Here is a 20,480-nt window from a genome sequence, read left to right as displayed (position 1 = left end):
TGTATTCCCCAACTAGATACTATGGATGAACCAGAAGATCCACTCCCTACTGAAGTCCAGGTCTGAGGCATTCAAATTGGGTGACCCTGATTTATTCAGGAGATCTAGGTACAATCTTCACAAGGACACATGGATGCCAAGAGACAATACCAGACTAAACTAGAGTCCCAGACTAATCACACAAACATATTGACTCTGGCAAGGCTTATATGATATAACAGGCTACAGAGTGAAGTCGAATTGCTGACAACAATACATGGCTCCAGATGAGCTCAGTGCATTCGATGTTCATTTTGAACAGAAGGTTAGTGAAATGATGTCACCTGCCCTGACAGCCTGGTGACCTGGAACCACAGACACTGCAACAGACGTCAAATTGGCCTTCTTGAGAGTGAACCCACGCAAAGTGACTGACCTGGATGTCATCCCGGCCATGCACTCTGATCCCATGTGGACCAGCCAACAGAAGTATTTGCAGACATCTTTAACCTCTCCTATGATTTGAGGTTCCCACCTGCTTCAAGAAGACTACTATAGGTCATCGTGCTATAATGCATGTTTCCTCCACGTGAATTGGCTATAATGTGAATGATGAAGTGTGTAAGTTGTTTAGATAACACAAACTTTCAACGGAATAGGTATAGCAATTTTCTATTCATGATCTTCCACAGCGGGATTTTCTATAGCAGTTTTCCATAGCCCGATTTCTTTGGCATGAGGTTGCAGAGGAACATTATAGCAGAATGACCTGTATCATCCGGTGTCAAAGGAAAATCAGGAAACATGTCGTAATGACTATTCCCTGGTGGCTCTAACAACAATGATTATGAAGTGTTCGAGAGGTTAGTATCAATACCAACCTCCCAGATTGCCCTGATCCACTACAATCCATCTATTGTTGCAATAGGTCTGTGGTAGATGCAATACTCATCTCCAAACTCTGAAGCCTTGGACTGTCCAACCCCATCTGCAGCTGGATCCTCAACTTCCTGACCCACAGTCTGGAATCAGTCAGGATAGGTGACAATACCTCCTCCAGAAAAACCGTCAACATTGGTGCCATGCTGATGATACCACTATAGTAGGTTGGATCTCAAACAACAACGAGCCAGAGTAAAGGAAGAAAATAGATTGCCTAGTGGCATGGTGCAAAGACAACAGTTTCTCCCTCAATGTCAGTAAAATGAAGGAGCTGGTTGTTGACTTCAGAAAGCAGAACAGAGGACACGCCCATGTCTATATCAATGATGCTGAGGCAAAAGCGGTTGAGAGCTTCAAATTCCAAAGAGTAAATATCACCAACAATCTATCCTGATCCATCCATGTCAGTGCTGCAGTCAAGAAAAAGCACCTCTACTTTCAGAAGGCTAAGGAAATTTGGCATGTCCACAGTGACTTTTACCAATTTTCATAGATGCACCATAGAAAACATCCTATCCAGATGTGTCACAGTTTGGCTTGGCAATGTCTTTGCCCAAGACCGCAAGAAGTTACAGAGAGAGTTGTGAACGCAGCCCAGTCCATCCATTGACTCTGTTTACACTTCCCACTGCCTTGGGAAAGCAGCCTGAATAATCAAGGACTCCTCCCACCCTGGTTGTATTCCCTTCCACCCTCTTCTTTTGAGCAGAAGATACAAAAGTTTGAAAACACACCAACAGATTCAAGAACAGCGTATTTCCCCTGTTATCAGACTTATGAACAGCCCTCCCATGTATTAGAGTTGATCTTTTCCTGCATCTTTTCTGTAACTGCAACATTATATTCTATACTCTGTCCTATTACTCTGATGTACGTATGTAAGTTACGATTTTTCTGGTTAGCATGCAAAACAATACTTTTCACTGTATATCGGAACATGTGACAATAAATCAAACTAAGATATCAAAAGGTAAGTTCATGTAGAATTTAAAATACATTTAGAACTTACTTATGATAGATTTTGGCAAGGTGAACCTATGCTTTAGAAATTTGTATTTAGTACAATAATTATGTTAACTCCCTGATATTGAGATTTGATACCACATTATTTGAACATGAATGTTCTCAGTTTGTCAGTCCTTTTTATACTGACTTAACTATTATCAGTGCCGCATGTACCAAAATTGATCTTCATTTACTTGAGTTCATGAGAGAAAATATTTCTGTGCTCCCATTCCAGATCCCTCTTGAATAATTACTTGGAAGAACTTTCTGACTCACTTGGTTCCATACCACATCACTCAGCATTATTATCTATGTCAGAAAGTTAAATATTTACTGAATTACTAACTTCTTTGTTTGTTGAATACTAAGTTTGATGTCTCTCAGAAGATCCTCAATGCCCAGGTTAACACAATAAGGAAAGAAACAGTTGAGTTTCATTTATTGTTGTCTTCCTTGAAAATCACTGTCAGGTTTAATATGCTGAATGCTGTACCAGATACAGAGTTCATGTTTTAGTTTTTCATTGCTTACATTATACATACTTAGAGTTTAGTTTGATTTCTCATTAATTGAAATTGATAGTATAATTGCTGAAAATTATGTAACTGCAGTGCCTCTTAAACTGAATATAATTGGTTTATGGTTGATATATGCTATTTGTAAAAAAAATAGATGAAGTTTAAAGTAACTCTTCATGATGTACAAGTTTCCAGTATTTGAACATCACGACTTCTGTATTAATGGATATTTATTTGATATTCCAAAAAGGCAGTTAACATTAGTTATATAAAATGCTTTCTACTGGAATAGTCTCAACTCCCAAATGTTGTGAGAAACTGTAAATGCTTACAGCATCACATTGACTATATTTCATATTTCTATACAGGCAAAAATTCCAAATGCTATCCATACTGTTTTGCTGCTCGCTGAAAGGGAACTTACATTCCGATTTGAGAAACCATCTTCGATGCAGGTACATGTTGAATGTTAGAAAATTGTCTATCCAACATTTGATACATCTGTTTGACATGCCTTGACTGTAAGGATGACACTGAGGTATACACGTATACAATGTACACAAGTATACTCATCCATTCAGGCTATGGAAGGTGAGCGACAAGCATTATCCCTTCTATTATGAAGCTTTCAAAATTGATATAATTAAGGGGCCTTGCATATTTTCAAAGGTTTTGGACTGAATCCCATCCCTCATTGTGGTTCTGTCTGAATTACCCTGTCTTCTGCCACTCAGCAGCAAAATAGCCCCAACTAAAGTCATGAATAACATTCACTGGAACCATATATGTAGTAGATTATCCCTTTTTGATCTCTCTGCAACCCCTGGCATGATCAACTGTGCCTTCTTTCTCCAACATCTTTCCTCTGATGCCCACAATATGGTTTGCAACCTTAGTTTTCCATTTAGCCCCAGGCAATCTTGATATCCAATTCAACTGCAAGCTAACCTATATGGTGTTATGACCATGATCAAAATCCCAAAGTACAATGGACATTTTAAACTTGTAATTTCAAAATACATTTTATTAGATAAGGGCTTGTACGTCCACAACCGTTTGTAGCTGTAAAGATATGGCTGTCTGGAAATGTTATAACATATATAAAGATTAGGAAGGAACTTCAAATACCAACCCTTAAAAAAAGTAAAAGTGGAGTTAAAACAGACTAGACTGATCTCCTGTCACGACAAAGACAACAAGCAGTTTATGACCCCCCTGTGGCTTACATTGCAAACTGCAGGCCATTGTGTTTTATTTTCCAGGATAAGGATTATAAAGCTAGTTTCCACTCTACTGGAATGAATTAGAGGGTAAAATGGATTAAAATATCTAAGTATAGAAAAAGCTTTGAGCAATAGCTTGCTGTGAAGGTCACAGTTGAAGAACTATCCCATAGACATCCCTGTGTTGAAGGTAAAGGAATTCTCTTACTCTGAGTACTCTCAGCTAACTAGTAACCCAAACAAAAGTTGAATAGGGAAACAAAAGGACTCCTTCTCATCCTGATTGCTGTAATTCAGTCATTATCTATTCAGGTACCAGTAATGTCCACTGCAATGGCCTCAATGTTCAACTGTCCATTTTTGTGAACATTTTAGAGACAGATCCTTGATTTTTAAAACTTTTCCCTTACTGGATTCACCTCATTTCTGATCTGTGTGTTGCTTTTGTAATTCTTTTCACATTTGGCAATTCATAATCTTTTTGTTAATTCAAGAAAGCATGGCTAAATTTGGATCTTTTAAAATATAAGGTAATTTGGGCCAAGGTAAAAGGTAGGGGTCCATTTTTAAATTAATTTCTATTGTAACCAGCTGAGGAGGTGAGTTTATAAAGGAGAGCTAGTATATTTTTCCTCTCCTGAGAACCTAATGATTATGAATCGCATCTAACAAATTGAGAAACCTTGCCAATGGGATGGCATAACAGTAGGATTACTTGTCTAAACTTGTATACATATTAGGCTTCCATTGATGTCTTTGGCACTTGCTTTTCTGGATTTGGATCATCCCTTTGGCAGCCTTCCATCCTCCACATTTTGTATAGTTTGTCCAGCCATCCTTGTTCTCATCTTATCCTACTTGGCTGTCACCCACTGCTCTGCAATAGTCTCTGCGCTTTCAGTGCTGAAAATTTTAAATTCTCATCTTTTACTTGGATTTCTACCTGTGTATCCTTTTCCAGTCATGTAATCACTCTTTGATCCTTATCCCAGAACACTCTGAATGGGATTGGTGTACATTATCTTGTGGCAGTTAACACAATGATTCATGCCACAAAGAAATATATGGCTCGGAAAGGTTTAGAAGGATAATGGGCCAAGTGCAGGGAAATGGAGTTAGCATGGATGGACATTTGGTCGGTAGGGTCCAGTTTGGGCTGAAGGGCCTGTTTCCATTCTGTAGGACACTATGATTCTATGACTGATTGAGACTGATCATGCTTAATTTGTATACAATAAACAGGCCTAAGTAATCAAAACTAGAGCAATAAGATAAAAAAATCTCAGATTTTGGACTGATATCAATTAGTCTAGCTTCTTCTTGCTTACTAATATTTCCTTCCTAATGTAAAACCCTGCATTATCTGCAGATGTTCTATATTTGAAAATTGTGTAATACTTCAATTTGTAAACCACATGAGGCATCAGACATTATAAACTTTTCCTGAGGTATAGATGATAAAAAAAACTGTTGCTTTTATAGAAGGTCATCTTAACCTCTTGATTAGATTTGTTGCTAATTATTGTTGAATGTTAGTCTGAATCTGCTAAATGCAGATACAGCAAAATGACCTTTACTTTGGCTTGGTCTGTTTAGTCCAGGAGTTCTTATTTTATGCATTGGTGATGAAATGTGGTACAGAAGTTTGAACATTTTTATGGTTTGTGTACATTCATCTCTTCTATTCTTTATGTTGGTTGAGGAATCATAGCAACATACTTATTTTAACTCTCTATAAAAGGTTCACTTGAGTATACTCACTCATGTTCCTTCCAATTTTTTGTCAACTTTAAAGTATAATTTGTTATTTTTAAAGTAACTTATGTAAGATCTTTTATGGGTTAAACTGACACTGATTACAAAGAAAAGTCCTTTTGAGAACCATTGAAGCACTGAATACATGGCAGCTAGGTGTATAAGAACTTGAAACTGCTTCACAAAGGTGAGTCTTCCTGTGATTTTCCATGCAGAAAGTTATCATTCATAATAGGGAGTATTGAGCTGAAGCCAGGTTACTCCCTACAAAATGAAAAAAAGGAACTGTACAAATTAATGAATTGGGCGTAGAAGTAGGATACTTAGACCCTTGTGCCTGGCTAACTATTTAATACAATCACAGCTGACCTGGATATGAACTCATTTTACCTTCCTGTCAATATCTGATACATCTACCTACCACTGTCTTAAAAGTATTCAATGACCTAGCCTTCTCTGCTCTCTGTGGAAAATTGAGTTCCAAAGGCGAAACCTGTAAGAGAAATGGTTTCCCTCATTTTCATTTTGAATGGAAGATCTCTTATGTTTTCTTGTCAATAGGCATAGTTCCAATGTCTTTAACTCCGTTTCTGGCAGAAAAGGTCAATTACCTTCCCTCTCAGTTGATCTGGTACTTGATTCATATATACTCGGAGCCATATATTGTTCATAGTCCCTGCTGATGGTTCTCACCCATATGGCATACACCCGAGGAACCTTCTTTAGCTTTATTCATGACAAGATTGATGGCACGATATCCCATAGATAACTTTATTTCAATCCTTTTCAAAAAAAGATCATAGTATGATCTGGTCAATTCTGTTTTCTCAATGTCTGGCTGCATGGCTTTTCTGAATTTAAACTTCTTCCCTATGGGTACTTCTTCCAAATCAAGCATCACTAGGTCATATGGAACAGTGTTTCTTCAGATTCAAGAAACTTATAATTAGTGCAAACCTTTAAAACACCAATTTATTTTTAAAATTACAAGGTCTCACTATACTGTTTGATTGATTGATTTATTGTCATGTTATCAAAGTACAGTGAAAAGCTTTGTTTACGAGCAGTACAGACAGATCATAGTAAGCAAGGATGTACAGATCTCGAAGACTTAGACAGAGGCATACACGTTACATTGCACAGGCTGTGCACTAGGTAAGGTCAACATTAGCATGATCAGCATTATTTGAGGCTAGACAGTCCATTCATCAGTCTAATAATGGCCGGGAAGAAGCTGTTCCTGAACCTGCTGGTGCGCATGTTCAGGCTTCTGAATCTTCTGCTTGATGGAAGAGATCATTACCAGGGTGCAATGAGTCCTTGATAGTGTTGGCACCTTTCTGTGGCAGTGAGCCGTGTAAATGGAGTCTTTGGGATTGAAGGTTGGCTTCCATGCTGGTTTGGGCTGTGCACCCCACCTTCTGTAGTTTCTTATGATTCTGGGTGAAACAGTACCATACCAGGCCATTATGCACCCTGTCAGTATGCTTTCAGTGATGCATCTGTAGAAGTTGGATGAGGGTCCTTATGGACATGCCAAATTTCCTGAGCCATCTGAGGAAGAAGAGGCGTTTTTGTGCCTCTTGATTGTTGTATCTGTATGGGAAGTCCAAGGCAGATTGTCAGTTATTGTCCGTCCAAGGAACTTGACGCTCTCCACTCTCTCAACCTCAGATAATGCATTGAAAATATGAGGTGCCCTGAGCTATTATTGTTAAAGTTCACTTGAGAATGTAACTTTTAAAAAAGTTCTGGGATTTACATATGAAAGAACTGAAACCAAAATGGTAATTCTAAAAGATAAGAGACTTAAACAATCCAGGTCTTTTTCAATGTATAATTTCAGTTGCATCCCACTGTAAACTTTTGCTATAAATTCTGTGTCTTATGATCTTATACTCCACAACTACCTGATGAAGGAGCAGCGCTCCAAAAGCTACTGCTTCATACAAACCTGTTGGACTATAACCTGGTGTTGTGTCATTTTTAACTTTGTACACCCCAGTCCAACATCACCACCTCCAAATCATCATAGACATAAGATTTCTAATGTTATTCATGTGATTACTTGATTAATATATTTTCTCGACAGCTTCTAGATTTAATTTTGACAGTGTTTTTGGTGATTTTTATTCACATTTTTCACTCTTTGTATCTGCTTTTGAATTTTGAGTGAACTCTTGATCTTTCTTTTGTATAGTTTGAACTTCTTACCTCATTGAAGTCACTGCATAAATATGTGGAAAGCCATCAACTGCCACCAGAATTTGATGGAACTCTCCCCTATAGTCATAGTAACTGGATGTGCTTTCGTATGGTGAGTGATGGAGGAATTGAACTATATCATTGTTTTTCACAGCCAGCTGTTATGAGCCAAATTTGAAAAGAAGGCATAATGTCAAAAAGTAGAAGGAACCAAGACCCAAGTGGAAGCCATATGCCTGCCGTTTGTTCATTTTTGTGATGTACTGTTTTGTGCAATTTTGGATTATTTTTTACAACCATTGCTTTCAAATATTTCAGTGAGACAGACCTTCTGTAAGTACTGATGTAGACCTTAGTTTAGCCCACTGAGTTCCAAATGATATTTTTAGCAACTCAATGGAAAACTGTACTATCATGGTTTAAATACATCTTTTTTTACCAGCAACCATCTCTCCAACACCCATTTTCCCTTTTTGTTTAACAGCTTAGAGTCATACAGCACAGAAGACGCCCTTTGTCTGTGCCAACCTATCTACACTAATCCTGCTTTCCAACACTTGGCTCGTAGTCTTGAATGTTATGACATTTCAAGTGCTCATCCACATGAATTTTAAAGGTCGTGAGGATTCACTCCACTACTGCCTTCTTGGATAGTGATTCCAGATTCCCATACCTGCAGGGCGAAAAATATTTTCCTCAAATACCCTTTATCACTTACCCTTCACCTTAAAAATCATGCCCTTGTGTTATTGACTCTTCAACTAAAGGGAATAGCTGCATTCAATCCACCCTATCCATATTCCTCATAATCATATACATATCTATCATGTCCCCCCACCCCCAGCCTTCTCTGCTCTAAAGAAAACAACTTGAACCTATCCAACTTCTCTTCATAGCTAAAATGTACCAGCCCAGGCAACGTCCTAGTGAATCTCTGTACACCCTGCACTGCAATCACATCCTTCCTATAGTGTGGCAACCAGAACTGCTCACAGTACTCCACCTGTGACCTAAGCAAGGTTTTGTATAGCTGCAATATAACCTCCCTGCCCTTATAAGAACCCCTGTAGTTTCTTCCCTTATCTCCCATAGCAATCTGGGAGATGACTCATTTGGTCTGGTCTACTTTTAAGTTTACGAAATGCCTCCTCAGTCGTTATGTCAATTTGCCCAAGAACCTCATAGACCCTGTACATATTCTCTACTACATTCTATTTCTCCCAAGTGAAGACAGCAGTGAAGTACTCACTTTAAATCCTACTGGCTCTGCACACAGATTACCTCCCTCATCCCTAAGGGCCCTATTCTCCCTGGTTATCTTTTACCCCTTAATATGCATACAGACTAACTTGGGATTCTTCCTAGTTTTACCTGCCAGTTTTTTACATGCTCTCATTTTGCTGTCCTAATTGCTTTCTTAAGGTCCCCCTTCTATACTACACTAGGACATCCACTGATTTGCTCCCTTTGCACCCACTAAAAGCAGCCTTCTTATCCAGTCCTGAATATTCCTCGATAATCTGTTCCTCTGGTGTTGTTGCTCCTTTCTGACATACTAACAGGAACATGCTGGACCTGTACTTATCCCATTTCCTTTTTGAAACATCCCCCATTCCCACGGTTCTGCTGTAGATTTTCCCGCAAGTAGCTGTTTCCAGTCAACTTTGGACTGATCCTGCCTTATTTTAATAAAGTATATTTTCCACTAATCCAGAAACCTTTTTTGTAGACCATCTCTCCTTTTCCATAAATTGTACTATGTTGTACTCCCTATTACTAAAATGGTCCCCCACTGATACCTTGATTACCTGCCCGTTTTCATTCCCCAGAGGTATGTCCAGCACTATGCTGCCTCTTGTTGGTCCTTCTGCATATTGACATAACAAATTCTCCTAGCTACATTTCAAGAAATCCACCCCTTCTAAATCCTTTGCACTATGACTATTCCAGTTAATATTTGGAAGTTGAAGTCTCTTACTATAATTATCCTATTATTACACATCCTGTAGTGCTTGATTGTGTGCTAACCTATAATACACTCCCAGCAATATAATTGCCTCTCTTATTTCTAAGTTTTATGTACAAAACCTCGTTTGACAACTGAGGTATCATCCAGGTATCGTCCCTCCTTACCCGTAGTAACCGTCCCCTTAAATGCAACACCATCTCCTCTTTTGCACCCTTCCTGTCATACCTGAGGATTGTATACCCCAGAATATTTGAGTCATCAGTCCTTCCCCTCCCTTAACCATGTCTCTGTGATGACAGCAATATCACAATTCCACATGTCAAGCCTGTGTGATAAGTCATCAGACTTGTCTACAATATGTCAAGCATTGAAGTAGAGGCTATCCTGCCTTGCCTTACTCCCCTAAATTGCAACATGGCTGAGTTGTCTTTGTCTCATTGCTTTACCATATTATGCTGTGTTCATATTAAACTAATGCTCTGTATCCCCTATCTCTGCATAACTTGTTTAAACTAGAAAGCGCTGGGAAAGTGGACTTGAGGAATGTCAAATCACTTATGGTCCTATTGAATAGCAGAGCAGGCTTGAGGCTAAACTGCTTACTCCCATCTCTTATGGTCTAACTCCTCCCAACAGCACCAACAAACCTATCTGCAAAGATTTTGGTCCCATTCTAGTTCAAAAGCAGATTGTTTCACTTACACAGCCTCACCTTCCACCGAAATGGTTCCAGTGATTGAGGAATCTAAAACCCTTCCCACAGCACCAATTCCTGAGCCATACGTTTATCTGCTATATTATCCTAATCATGTACATGCTAGCATTTGGCACCAGTTGTAATCCAGATATTACAATCGTAGAGGACTTGCTTTTTATTCTACTGCCTAGCTTCCTGAATTCTTGATGCAAAACCTCATCTCCCATTCTACCTAAATCATTCATCCGAATCTGTACGTACCTCTCACTTATCATCTTCCCATTTCAGGATGTCCTTCAGCTGTTCAGTGATGTCCCTGACCCTGCCCCAGGGAGGTTAAATACCATTCCAGAATCATGTCTGCACCCCTCACTATTGAGCCACTTACCCCTATTTCCATTGGACTCTTGCTCCTCATGTCTTATACAACTACAAGTTGTTCTGCTATAATGCGACAGTTATGTTCCTCCGCAACATCACGCTATAGAAATTTGTGTTCTGGAAAACCGTTATAGAAAATTGCTTTGTAGAAGATCACTAATTGAAAATCATTATACCTGTTCAGCTGAAAGTTTGCGTTATCCAAACAACATCCACAATTCGTCAATTGTGTTATAGCCAATTCACAATGACGAATATAGCAAAACGACCTGTACAGTGCTGTGTCCCCTAGTCAAACCCTCACTGTCATTGTTTTCTTCTTGATTGTTATTAAATATTTAATCTGAAGAGCATATTCCACTTACAAAAATATCTTTGTTTTATGTAAACCATTACTTTTATGTTGTTAATGGAGAAACAACATCAATAGCAAATTGTATTAGTAACAATATCAAAAATAACACGCATTTGCTTACACTAGATTTTAAATAACTTGTCAAACTTATTATTTTTGCCTCTCTTCAACACAATCTGGAGTTAGTCTGCATTTAGTTTTTCCTTTACCACAATAATATCAGATTGAAATAATATATTTCAAATTCTGTTCAGCTGATTTCTTTGTTCCTACAGAAACAAGAGCAGCTTATACAGGGATGTAAAGCGGCAAAGAGTTTCCTCCAGGACAATATAGAGAGCCTGAAATCAAGTAACCTACCAGAAACAGCTGAGGTAATTGCTAGATTGTTATGTTAGGGAGCATGTTACAGAATGTTTGCAAATTAAGAAACTTGAGGCTGTCCAGGTCAAAGCAATCTATTCGATTGGCATCACATCCACTATCTTCAACGTCTACCATTGAATGCCAGCAATGTGTATAATCTGTAAGGTTCACTGCAGCATCCCACCCAGCCTCCTTTGACAGCAGCTTCTATCACATAGGAGGTGGAGGATGGGAACATTACCACATGGAAATACCCTCTGCAAGTCACATACAATCCGAATTTGGAACTATACCACCTGATTCTTTCCATGTCGCTGTATGAAAATCCTGGAACTCCGTCCTAACAGCATTGTGGATGTACTTGCAGACTCCAGCAAGAAGGTAGCTCACCACCACTTTGTCAAGGACAGTTAGGGATTGGCACAAACTCTGTCCTAGCTCACAATGCCTGTGTGATAACTTTCCTACAAGACCCATGGGGAATCACTAATTAAATCTCCTTGTGCAGGTTATTGAGTCTAAGTTCCCATGGTAAAAGGCAATGACCTACCCAGCAGGAACTCCTCACCTGAGCCCTATATAAAACACACCTTAGGGCTGTTTTGTGTCACAGTAGCAGTGTCCCTATCCCTGGACCAAGAGGCCCAGGTTCAAGTCGAACCTGCTCCAGAAGTGTGTAATAAAATCTCTCAACAGGTTAATTAGGAAAATAGATAAATTAAGAAAAACCATACCCAGGAATGGATCTGTAGAAATGTTCGTCCCAGCTACGATAAGCCTGTGTAAGCAATGGGTGGTGGCTGTATTTTTATGTTCAACAATAAATGATATTCCTTTCCACTTGGACTTCCTGAATTATCACAGCTTGTATCCTCTGAATAAATGAAAGAAAATTCACATATAGGTAGAAATTTTAACATAGGAATAACTAATTATTGTGAATGAAAATCCTCTAAGTCGACAGACCTCTGACATAATGGCAAAGTCATAAAAAAACTCCTCTCTTTTTGATTTCTACAGTTATCTCTATTCATATTTAGTCAATTGAATATTTCAATTCTCTCAAACAATAGATTTGTTTACCAAAACAATAATACTCACATGCATTAAATCCAAAGCAAATTCATAGATTCCTACTTTCACTTATCAAATGAACTTGATAGAAAGAACACAGCTGAAATTGCATTTTAGTGACGTAGTAACTAGCTAATTGCCATCATGACATCCTTCAAATCGCCTCTACTTGAGGTGGTTTTATAATAATAGAGGCATAACGAAGCATCTTATATCAGAGTATAGTTTCTTAGGACAGACAGGAACTGGGATATGACACAGATCACATTTGCTGCCCTCACAGATTTTTCATTCAGATTAAACAATGCAAAGGTTCTTGAGGGATGCTTAAAATTGACTTGCAATGCTTTGTAAATGAGGTAAAAGATGGATTCCCACAGATAATAAAAGATCTGTATCACCTTAACATAGAAAACATTTTAGGATACTATATAGCTGGCGTGAAGATGAAAAGAATATATATTGGGATAAATTGAAACTATTTATGGCTTGTTGCAGAAAGAAAATATAAAATGAGAATACAAAAACAGTCCAGGTGTCAGAATATTTTGGATTGCACAACTGTTGATTATAACTGAATGTATGCAAACAATTTGTAACATATATATCACGCCTATCCATTCAATATAAATATCAGTAGGTCATCCTATTCTTGGTTATTTTCTTTAGGACCAATTTTGTCTTTCTGGATTTCATTCCACTGTTTCTGAAGCATGCAAAATAAATTAATGCATTCGTGAGTGGCATGGTGGCACAGTGGTTAGCACTGCTGCCTCACAGCGCCAGAGACCTGGGTTCAGTTCCCACCTCACTCTGTGTGGAGTTTGCACATTCTCCCCATGTCTGTGTGGGTTTCCTCTGGGTGCTCTGGTTTCCTCCCACAATCCAAAAATGTGCAGGTTAGGCGAATTGGCCATGCTAAATTGCCCGTAGTTTTAAAGGGCGACACGGTGGCCCAGTGGTTAGCACTGCTGCCTCACAGCGCCAGAGACCCGGGTTCAATTCCCACCTCAGGCGACTGACTGTGTGGAGTTTGCACGTTCTCCCCGTGTCTGCGTGGGTTTCCTCTGGGTGCTCCGGTTTCCTCCCACAGTCACAAAGATGTGCAGGTCAGGTGAATTGGCCATGCTAAATTGTCCGTAGTGTTAGGTAAGGGATAAATGTAGGGGTATGGGTGGGTTGTGCTTCGGTGGGGCGGTGTGGACTTGTTGGGCCGAAGGGCCTGTTTCCACACTGTAAGTAATCTAATCTAAACTAAGTACTGTCAAGAGCTGTAGACTGCTGTCCCACATAATTAAACAGGGCAATTGTCCTTAACTCCACTTCAAATAACACACCTACATCATCTGTTTAATTGGGGTTCCAACATTTGATGCTCCATTATAATTGCATACATATCAACAACAACATATATAAAACATCATGAGTGTTATACAGCAATATGCAGCAATATTAGGATAGATGGCCAGTAGCTTTGTTAAAGAGGAAAGCTTGAAGGAGTGTTTTAAATGAAAAAAGAGATATTGAGAATCAAAAAGCTCTACAGAGGAAATTACAGAGTTTGGGATCTGTCCAGCTGAAGGTATAGGGTAATTAAAATTGGAGATGCATAGATCTGAGTTAGGTGAGCATGTACATGCATATTTGGGATGGCAGTGGCCTAATCGTATTATTGCTGGACTGTTAATCCAGAGGCTGGATTTCTGAAGAAGGGCTTTTGCCCGAAAAATCGATTTCCCCGCTCTTCGGATGCTGCCTGACCTGTGTGCTTTTCCAGCACCACTTTAATCTTGACTGTTAATCCAGAGCTAATGTTTGTGGACCCAAGGTCAAATTCGACCATGGCACATGATGGAATTTGAATTCAATTTTTAAAAATCCGGATTTCACCAGAACCAAATCATATAGTTTACTTAAAGTCCTTGAGGGACATGTCTTGCCTACACGTGCCTCTAGATCCACAGTAATGTGATTGACTCTCAAAGCCCATCCCTAATACCCAGAGGGCAGTTAAATGCTGACCTAACCAGCGACACCCTCATCTCCCATGAATGAATAATAAACATATATCACAAGGTCATGGGGCTAGAGGACATTACAGAGGTAAGGAAGGATGATGTCGCTGAGGGAATTGAAAACAAAGATGAGACTTTAAAAGTCAAGGCATTTGCTCAACCAGCAGCCAATGTAGGTCAGCAAACATGGGGTAATAGATGAATGGAACTTATGGCAAGTAAGAATACAGAGAACAGAGTTTAGCATGACTCAGGTGATTAGGAGTTGTTTCCAGTGTTTTATTCATCAGTACAGCATATCAAATAAGCAGTCTGATAACTTATTTACAGTGGAGGATTTGAGAAAGAGGTGTTTATGAGTTAGAGCAGAGTGTCAGTGTACATAGGAAAACTAATGCTGTGCTTTTGGAACCGCCTATAGTTGAGAAATAGAATGAGGACCGAGGTGGACCCACTGGAGGTGACTGAAGCTACTATCTTCTGTTCTCACTTCAAACTTTCATTTCCTAGCTATGAATGCCACCTTTTTTTGTGCCAGTTGTCTGTGACTTAACTAGTTTGTTTGCAATTTCTGACGCATTTGGCCCCAAGATAAACTTTTGATCACATGTCCACAATATCACTAAGATATCCAGCTCCAACTTTGTAATTTTGCCCAAGTTCATCCCAATTTCAACATAAACACAGAAATGGCTGGAAAAACTCAGCAGGTCTGGCACCATTTGTGGAGAGAAATCAAGAGTTAACATTTTGGATCCAACAACCCTCCTTCTGAAGAATTTTTCTTTCCGCAGAGTTTTTCCAGCAATTTCTGTTTTTGTTTCTGATTTTCAGCATCTGCAGTTCTTTTGGTTTCTCATCCCTACTTCAGTTCATTTGCTGCTGAAATCTTCAGTCATGGTTTTGTTAGCTCTAGACTTAACTATTTCAATGCACTCCTAGCTGATCTCCCACACTGCATTCCATATAGAACTTGATCCAAAGCTCTGCTACTCTTCTCCACTCACTCACCTTGTCCAAATCATGCTGAAGCATCTCTGCATCCTGCCCACAGTTCACCCTCCCATCTCGCTGTGTGTTGTCTGCAAATTTAGAGATGTTACATTTAGTCTCCCCATCTAAATCCTTATATATAATGCAAATGGCTGGGGTTTTAGGACTGATCTCTGTAGCACCGAACTCATCACTGCCTGCCACTTGGAAAAACCCTCTTTTTTTCATATTTTATTATCTGTCTGCCAACGCGTTCTCTATCCATGTTAGTACATTACCCTTTACGTGCTAATCTTTTAAGCAGATCTTATTGAAAGCTTGTTGAAAGTCCAAATAAACAACTTCCGCTGGCTCGCCCATGTCAATTCTACTAGCTACGTTCTTAAAAAATCCCAGAAGAATTGTCAAGCGTGATTTCTGTTTCATAAATCTATGTTAATGCTGTTTGATCCTTTCACTGTTTTCCAAGTATTCTGCTAATAAATCTTTTATAATGGATTCTCACATTTTCTCCTGATATCAGACAAACTGGTCCTTAATTATTGACTTTCTCCCTACCTTTTTAAAAAAAGTGGAATTATAAATAAATGTGAGGTTATCCACTTTAATGTTAAAAACAGAAAAGCAAATTATTGTCTGTCGGATAATAATGTGGAAAAGGTTAGGTGCAATGAGACTTGGATGTCCAGTTGCTGAAAGTAAGTAACCAGGTGCAACAGGGTTGTAGAAGACAAATGCTATGTTAACCTTCATAGCAAGAGGATTTGAGTACAGGAGTAGGGGTGCCTTGCTGAACACGACACCTGGAGTATTATGTGCAGTTTGGTCACCTTATAAGAAGAAGAATCTTCTGGCTATGGAGGGAATTCAAAGAACATTTACCAGACTGATTTCTGGAATGGCAGGACTAATTTATAAAGAGAGACTCGGTTGGTTAGGACTGTCTTCATTGGAATTTAGAATAAGGATGATCTCATAAAAACTTATAAAATTCCAACAGGACTAGACAGGAAAAATGTAGAAAGGATGATCCTGATAACTGGGGAGTCTAGAACCAGGCATCAGAGTTTAAGGATTCAGGGTAGGCATTTAGGACTGATATGAAATTTCATCGCCTTGAGAGTGGTGAGTCCGTAGAATTCTCTACCATGGAAAGTGGTTGAATTCAACACATTGAGTATTTTAAAAAGGTTTTAGATTCAGTTCTTGGGGCTAAAGGGATCAAAGGGATGGGAAAAAATAGGAACATACTGAGTTGGTGATCAACTATGACATCAATTTGTGGAGCAGGTCTGAAGGGCTGAATGGTATACTCCTGCTCCTATTTTCTATGTTGCTGGTGATTTGTAATTTATTCCTAATTCCAGGAAGCAAATGCTCTTTTACAACAGTATAAGCACTTAATGAAGAATGTTCTGGAAGATGCAAGGTTGGTGAGACTGCAGCTCGAAGGAGGAGCTATCTTGGCCAGACTGAGAAGAGAGGAGTCTTATGTCACTGGAACTGTAGTGTACAGGTAACTTCATCAATGTCTAGTATGAGAGAATTTTAGTTTGTTGACAATTCTGTAATCCATTTTAGATCAAAAGTCTGTCAGCACTTTATCAGTAATGTTCATAGATTTTGTTTATTTATATATTATGTAGGACTTTGGCTATTTGAAAGCCTTCAATGTGGTTGGAGTTGTGCATTACTAGATAGTTTCTGCTGCTAAATTATAGAGAAAATTATGCATATTTGGGTCACATTGTTAATTAAATGACTTGCCATAGACATGGAATAGTACATAGATAATTAATTTTGGGAGAAAACAACCATTCAAGGTAACAGTACTACTGAGAAGGATTTCTGAAAGCTGATACTTTCAAGGAGAGAAGATCACCATTAAATTGCCATTCTGATCCCCCTATTTTACCTGAGAATGGAACTCTGTATTTCTTGCCAATTCTTCAAAACCTAGTTTCTTCAGCAATGTGGTCATCTTCTATTGGAGTTCTCTATAGTGCAGGATTTCCAGGAGCAAGACAAACCACAGTTTTTTTTTAATTGTAGTAGCTGTTGTATTCTGCGAGTCTTCATTCCCAATGTGCTGAAAAGCTCTTGAACATTTTAATAATTTCTTATTGTATGTGAGTGAATTAAATGGGTAAGTGGGTAGAGTGGGGAGGTCATTTCATGTGTTCAGAGAGTCAGGGTGTTGGAGAAGTCAGAATGTCATGAGGGAGTTGGTTGGACGTTGGTGGATTCAGTCGGGAGTCACTGTGAGGGAAGGTCAATTACGTAATTACTCAGGAGTTAGACTTGGTTTTATTCTGAGTCAAGATTAAAGTGGTGCAGGAAAAGCACAGCAGGTCAGGCAGCATCCGAGGAGCAGGAAAATCGAAGTTGCGGGCAGGAGCCCTTTATCAGAAATTGTTGCATTGTATGGAGGACCATAAGAAAGTTGTGTGCACAGCCCAGGCCATCATGGATACCAGCGTGCCATTCTTGGTCACCACTTACACTTCTTGTTGCTGCAGAAAGGCTGCCAACATCATGAAAGACCCCACCCGCCCCAGTAGTGCTCTCCTAAAACCTCTTCTATCAGGCAGAAGCTTGAACACACACACCAACAGGTTCAAGAACAACTCACTCCCTTCCATTATTAGACTGATGTGAATGGACTGTCTGACTTCAAATAATGTCGATCTTGTAAATGTTGAACTTGCTTTGCGCACCTTGTATGCACAGTAACCTGATTTCTTCTCTCTGTCTACGCACCCTATGATCTGTTTCAGAGACATTTTCACAGGGTAAGATGTTTAAACTTCCTGGATAATTCCTGACATGGAATGAATGCATCAGATTTTGCAGGAGTCCCAACATGCATCTTTAGGAGTACATCCAGTCTCGAAGTAGAGATCTGAAAATCTGGGTCGATACTTTCTTGGCTGCAAATGTACTACTTGTTGTTAATTTCAGCATCCTCAAATTTAATTGTTACAGGGCAGAGGTCACAACATAAACTTGCCTTTAATTTGGTACTAAGTCGACTGTTGTTTTTAGGCCACAGATAAATAAGGATAAAGCAATTTTGGTGCTAGGAGCTTTTCTACAATTAGCAGATTTCTGTTCTTGCTGCAGTGAAGAAGGAGCTATACTCAATCAAGCTGTGTCGAATCGCGTTTGACAGTGAAAAAAATGGAAGGACTTGCATTATGTAGCAATTTTAACGATCTCATTAGATTACTAAGCACTTTACTTCAACAACTAATTTTGAATTTCCTTTATTGCGTCAATGCATAGATTCCAGATCAGATGGGCAGTGTACTTTCAAGATAGTTTCATTACCCGCCTTCCTGATGTAGTCATTGGAACAAAGTCCACCAGGTGGATATCATAGAATATGAATTCTCTAATTGTGGCTGTTAACCTGGTCCAATCAGGATGTCCTGACTGACAGATATGAACAAGAGTGTCAGGGGTTCTGTTCACTCTCAGAGCCAGCTCTGAGCTAGCTGGATCACTGTCATCTACCATGCATGTGTAAATAAGGGGTGACTTTGTGGAGTTATCTCAGTGGCGATGAGAGAAAAATATGCCCTGAAGAGATTTGCTTGCAGCATTCATCTTTGAGTTGGGGTATGCATTTCTGGCATCATGCCACTATTTGGGAGGCTTGATTTGTTCGATCCTGCCTTTGAAGACTGGGCCCAGTATGTAGAAAGAATGTTATTTTTTCCATGCAAATGACATTAGGGCAGATAAAAAGCAACAAGTAATTCTTCTGACAGCTGGTGGACCCTTAGCTTTTTTATTTATTAGAAATCTAATTTTCCATGAGGGACCAATATTCCAACCTTTCAAGAGTTGACATTTAGCAAAAGAGTATTACAACACCAAGCCGCCTCAGATTCTGAGACTATCAGTTTTATTCAGCAGTTTGAGAACCGGGGGATTTGTGACGGGATTTTTGACAAGGTTAAGATGACTGGCAGAGGCATGTGATTTTGGTTTAACCCTAACCCTAAATGCTGAGAGACCATTTGGTATGTGGGATTAATTATGTGATCATGTAAAAGCGCCTACTAGCTGAAGGCTAACTGTACTTTAAGCAAGCACTACAACTGACTTTGTCATTAAAATATGCAGCAAGTGGATCATATGAATTACAAACTATGCTGATAGAAGTGGACACCTTCACCAAGCTGGCAGGGCTTGAGAGACACCATGTGTGTGAAGGCAATTGTATAGCCTCACTCAGGACATATTCTGAACAGAAGATCTCCAGGTAAGCCCATAGGAAAAGCTCAAAATGAAGCCAAGCTTTGCCAAAAGATTAAAATTTTCCTGAGGATCTGGGCTGGTAGGCCATTGTAGTTGCTGCTGGTGTGTGGATCTGAGACAACAAAAAGAGTGCCACTTGGCCAGAGTTGAGTATGAGAACTCATAGGCCAGTATCCAGGAGAGTGTATAAATGAGAAAGACCACCTACAGCTGGTTTGGAACAGTTAAATTGCTAAGCAACATTCAAATCAGAACCAATCAAAATAAAATGCCTGGTTAAATGGTCATCCCAGTTGTAATGGAGGTCGATACTGGCGCAGCTGTATCAGTGATTGCAGAACCAGGTACTGGGGAACCCCAACAGGTTAAGAGAATAACTTTGGTTCCAGTTTCTTATGAGAAGTAGCTGGTGCACTTACCATTGATTGTGGTGAAAGGCTCTGGCGCAAGCTTGATGGGGCAAAATTGGTTGAGAAAGATTCACCTTGCTTGGCTCAGTATTTTTCAGTTACAAAATGGCTGCTGAGTGAAGTCCTAATTAAATACCTAAACATTTTTCAGGAAGGTCTAGCAAGTATCAAAGGGACCAAGGCCACCTTACGTGTTGACCAAGGAGCAATTCCATGATTCTACAAGGCCTGCCCAGTGCCATTTGTCTTATGTACAAAAGTAGAGGCAGAAAAAGGAGGCTGGAAAGCGAAGGAATCGTGAAAACAGTACGGTTTGCAGAATGGGCA

At 39.3% G+C, this 20,480-nt stretch overlaps 1 protein-coding gene across 4 annotated transcripts in view; it reads left to right on the top strand.

Annotated features, from left to right (window-relative positions):
• plekhg4 (pleckstrin homology domain containing, family G (with RhoGef domain) member 4) overlaps positions 1-20,480 on the top strand; it is a 223,422-nt gene that overhangs the window by 110,602 nt on the left and 92,340 nt on the right. For all 4 annotated transcript variants that reach the window (XM_043707122.1, XM_043707121.1, XM_043707119.1 and 1 more), the window contains exons 7-10: positions 2,813-2,899; positions 7,623-7,739; positions 11,305-11,403; positions 16,845-16,993. In XM_043707122.1, coding sequence (XP_043563057.1) covers positions 2,813-2,899; positions 7,623-7,739; positions 11,305-11,403; positions 16,845-16,993 — 452 coding nt within the window. The remainder of the gene's footprint in view (positions 1-2,812; positions 2,900-7,622; positions 7,740-11,304; positions 11,404-16,844; positions 16,994-20,480) is intronic.

Source organism: Chiloscyllium plagiosum, chromosome 17 (assembly GCF_004010195.1).
Source record: "Chiloscyllium plagiosum isolate BGI_BamShark_2017 chromosome 17, ASM401019v2, whole genome shotgun sequence".
In the NCBI taxonomy this organism is placed as follows: domain Eukaryota; kingdom Metazoa; phylum Chordata; class Chondrichthyes; order Orectolobiformes; family Hemiscylliidae; genus Chiloscyllium; species Chiloscyllium plagiosum.
The sequence above is the reverse complement of the archived record's forward strand: the minus strand, read 5'-3'. Positions and strand labels throughout refer to the sequence as shown.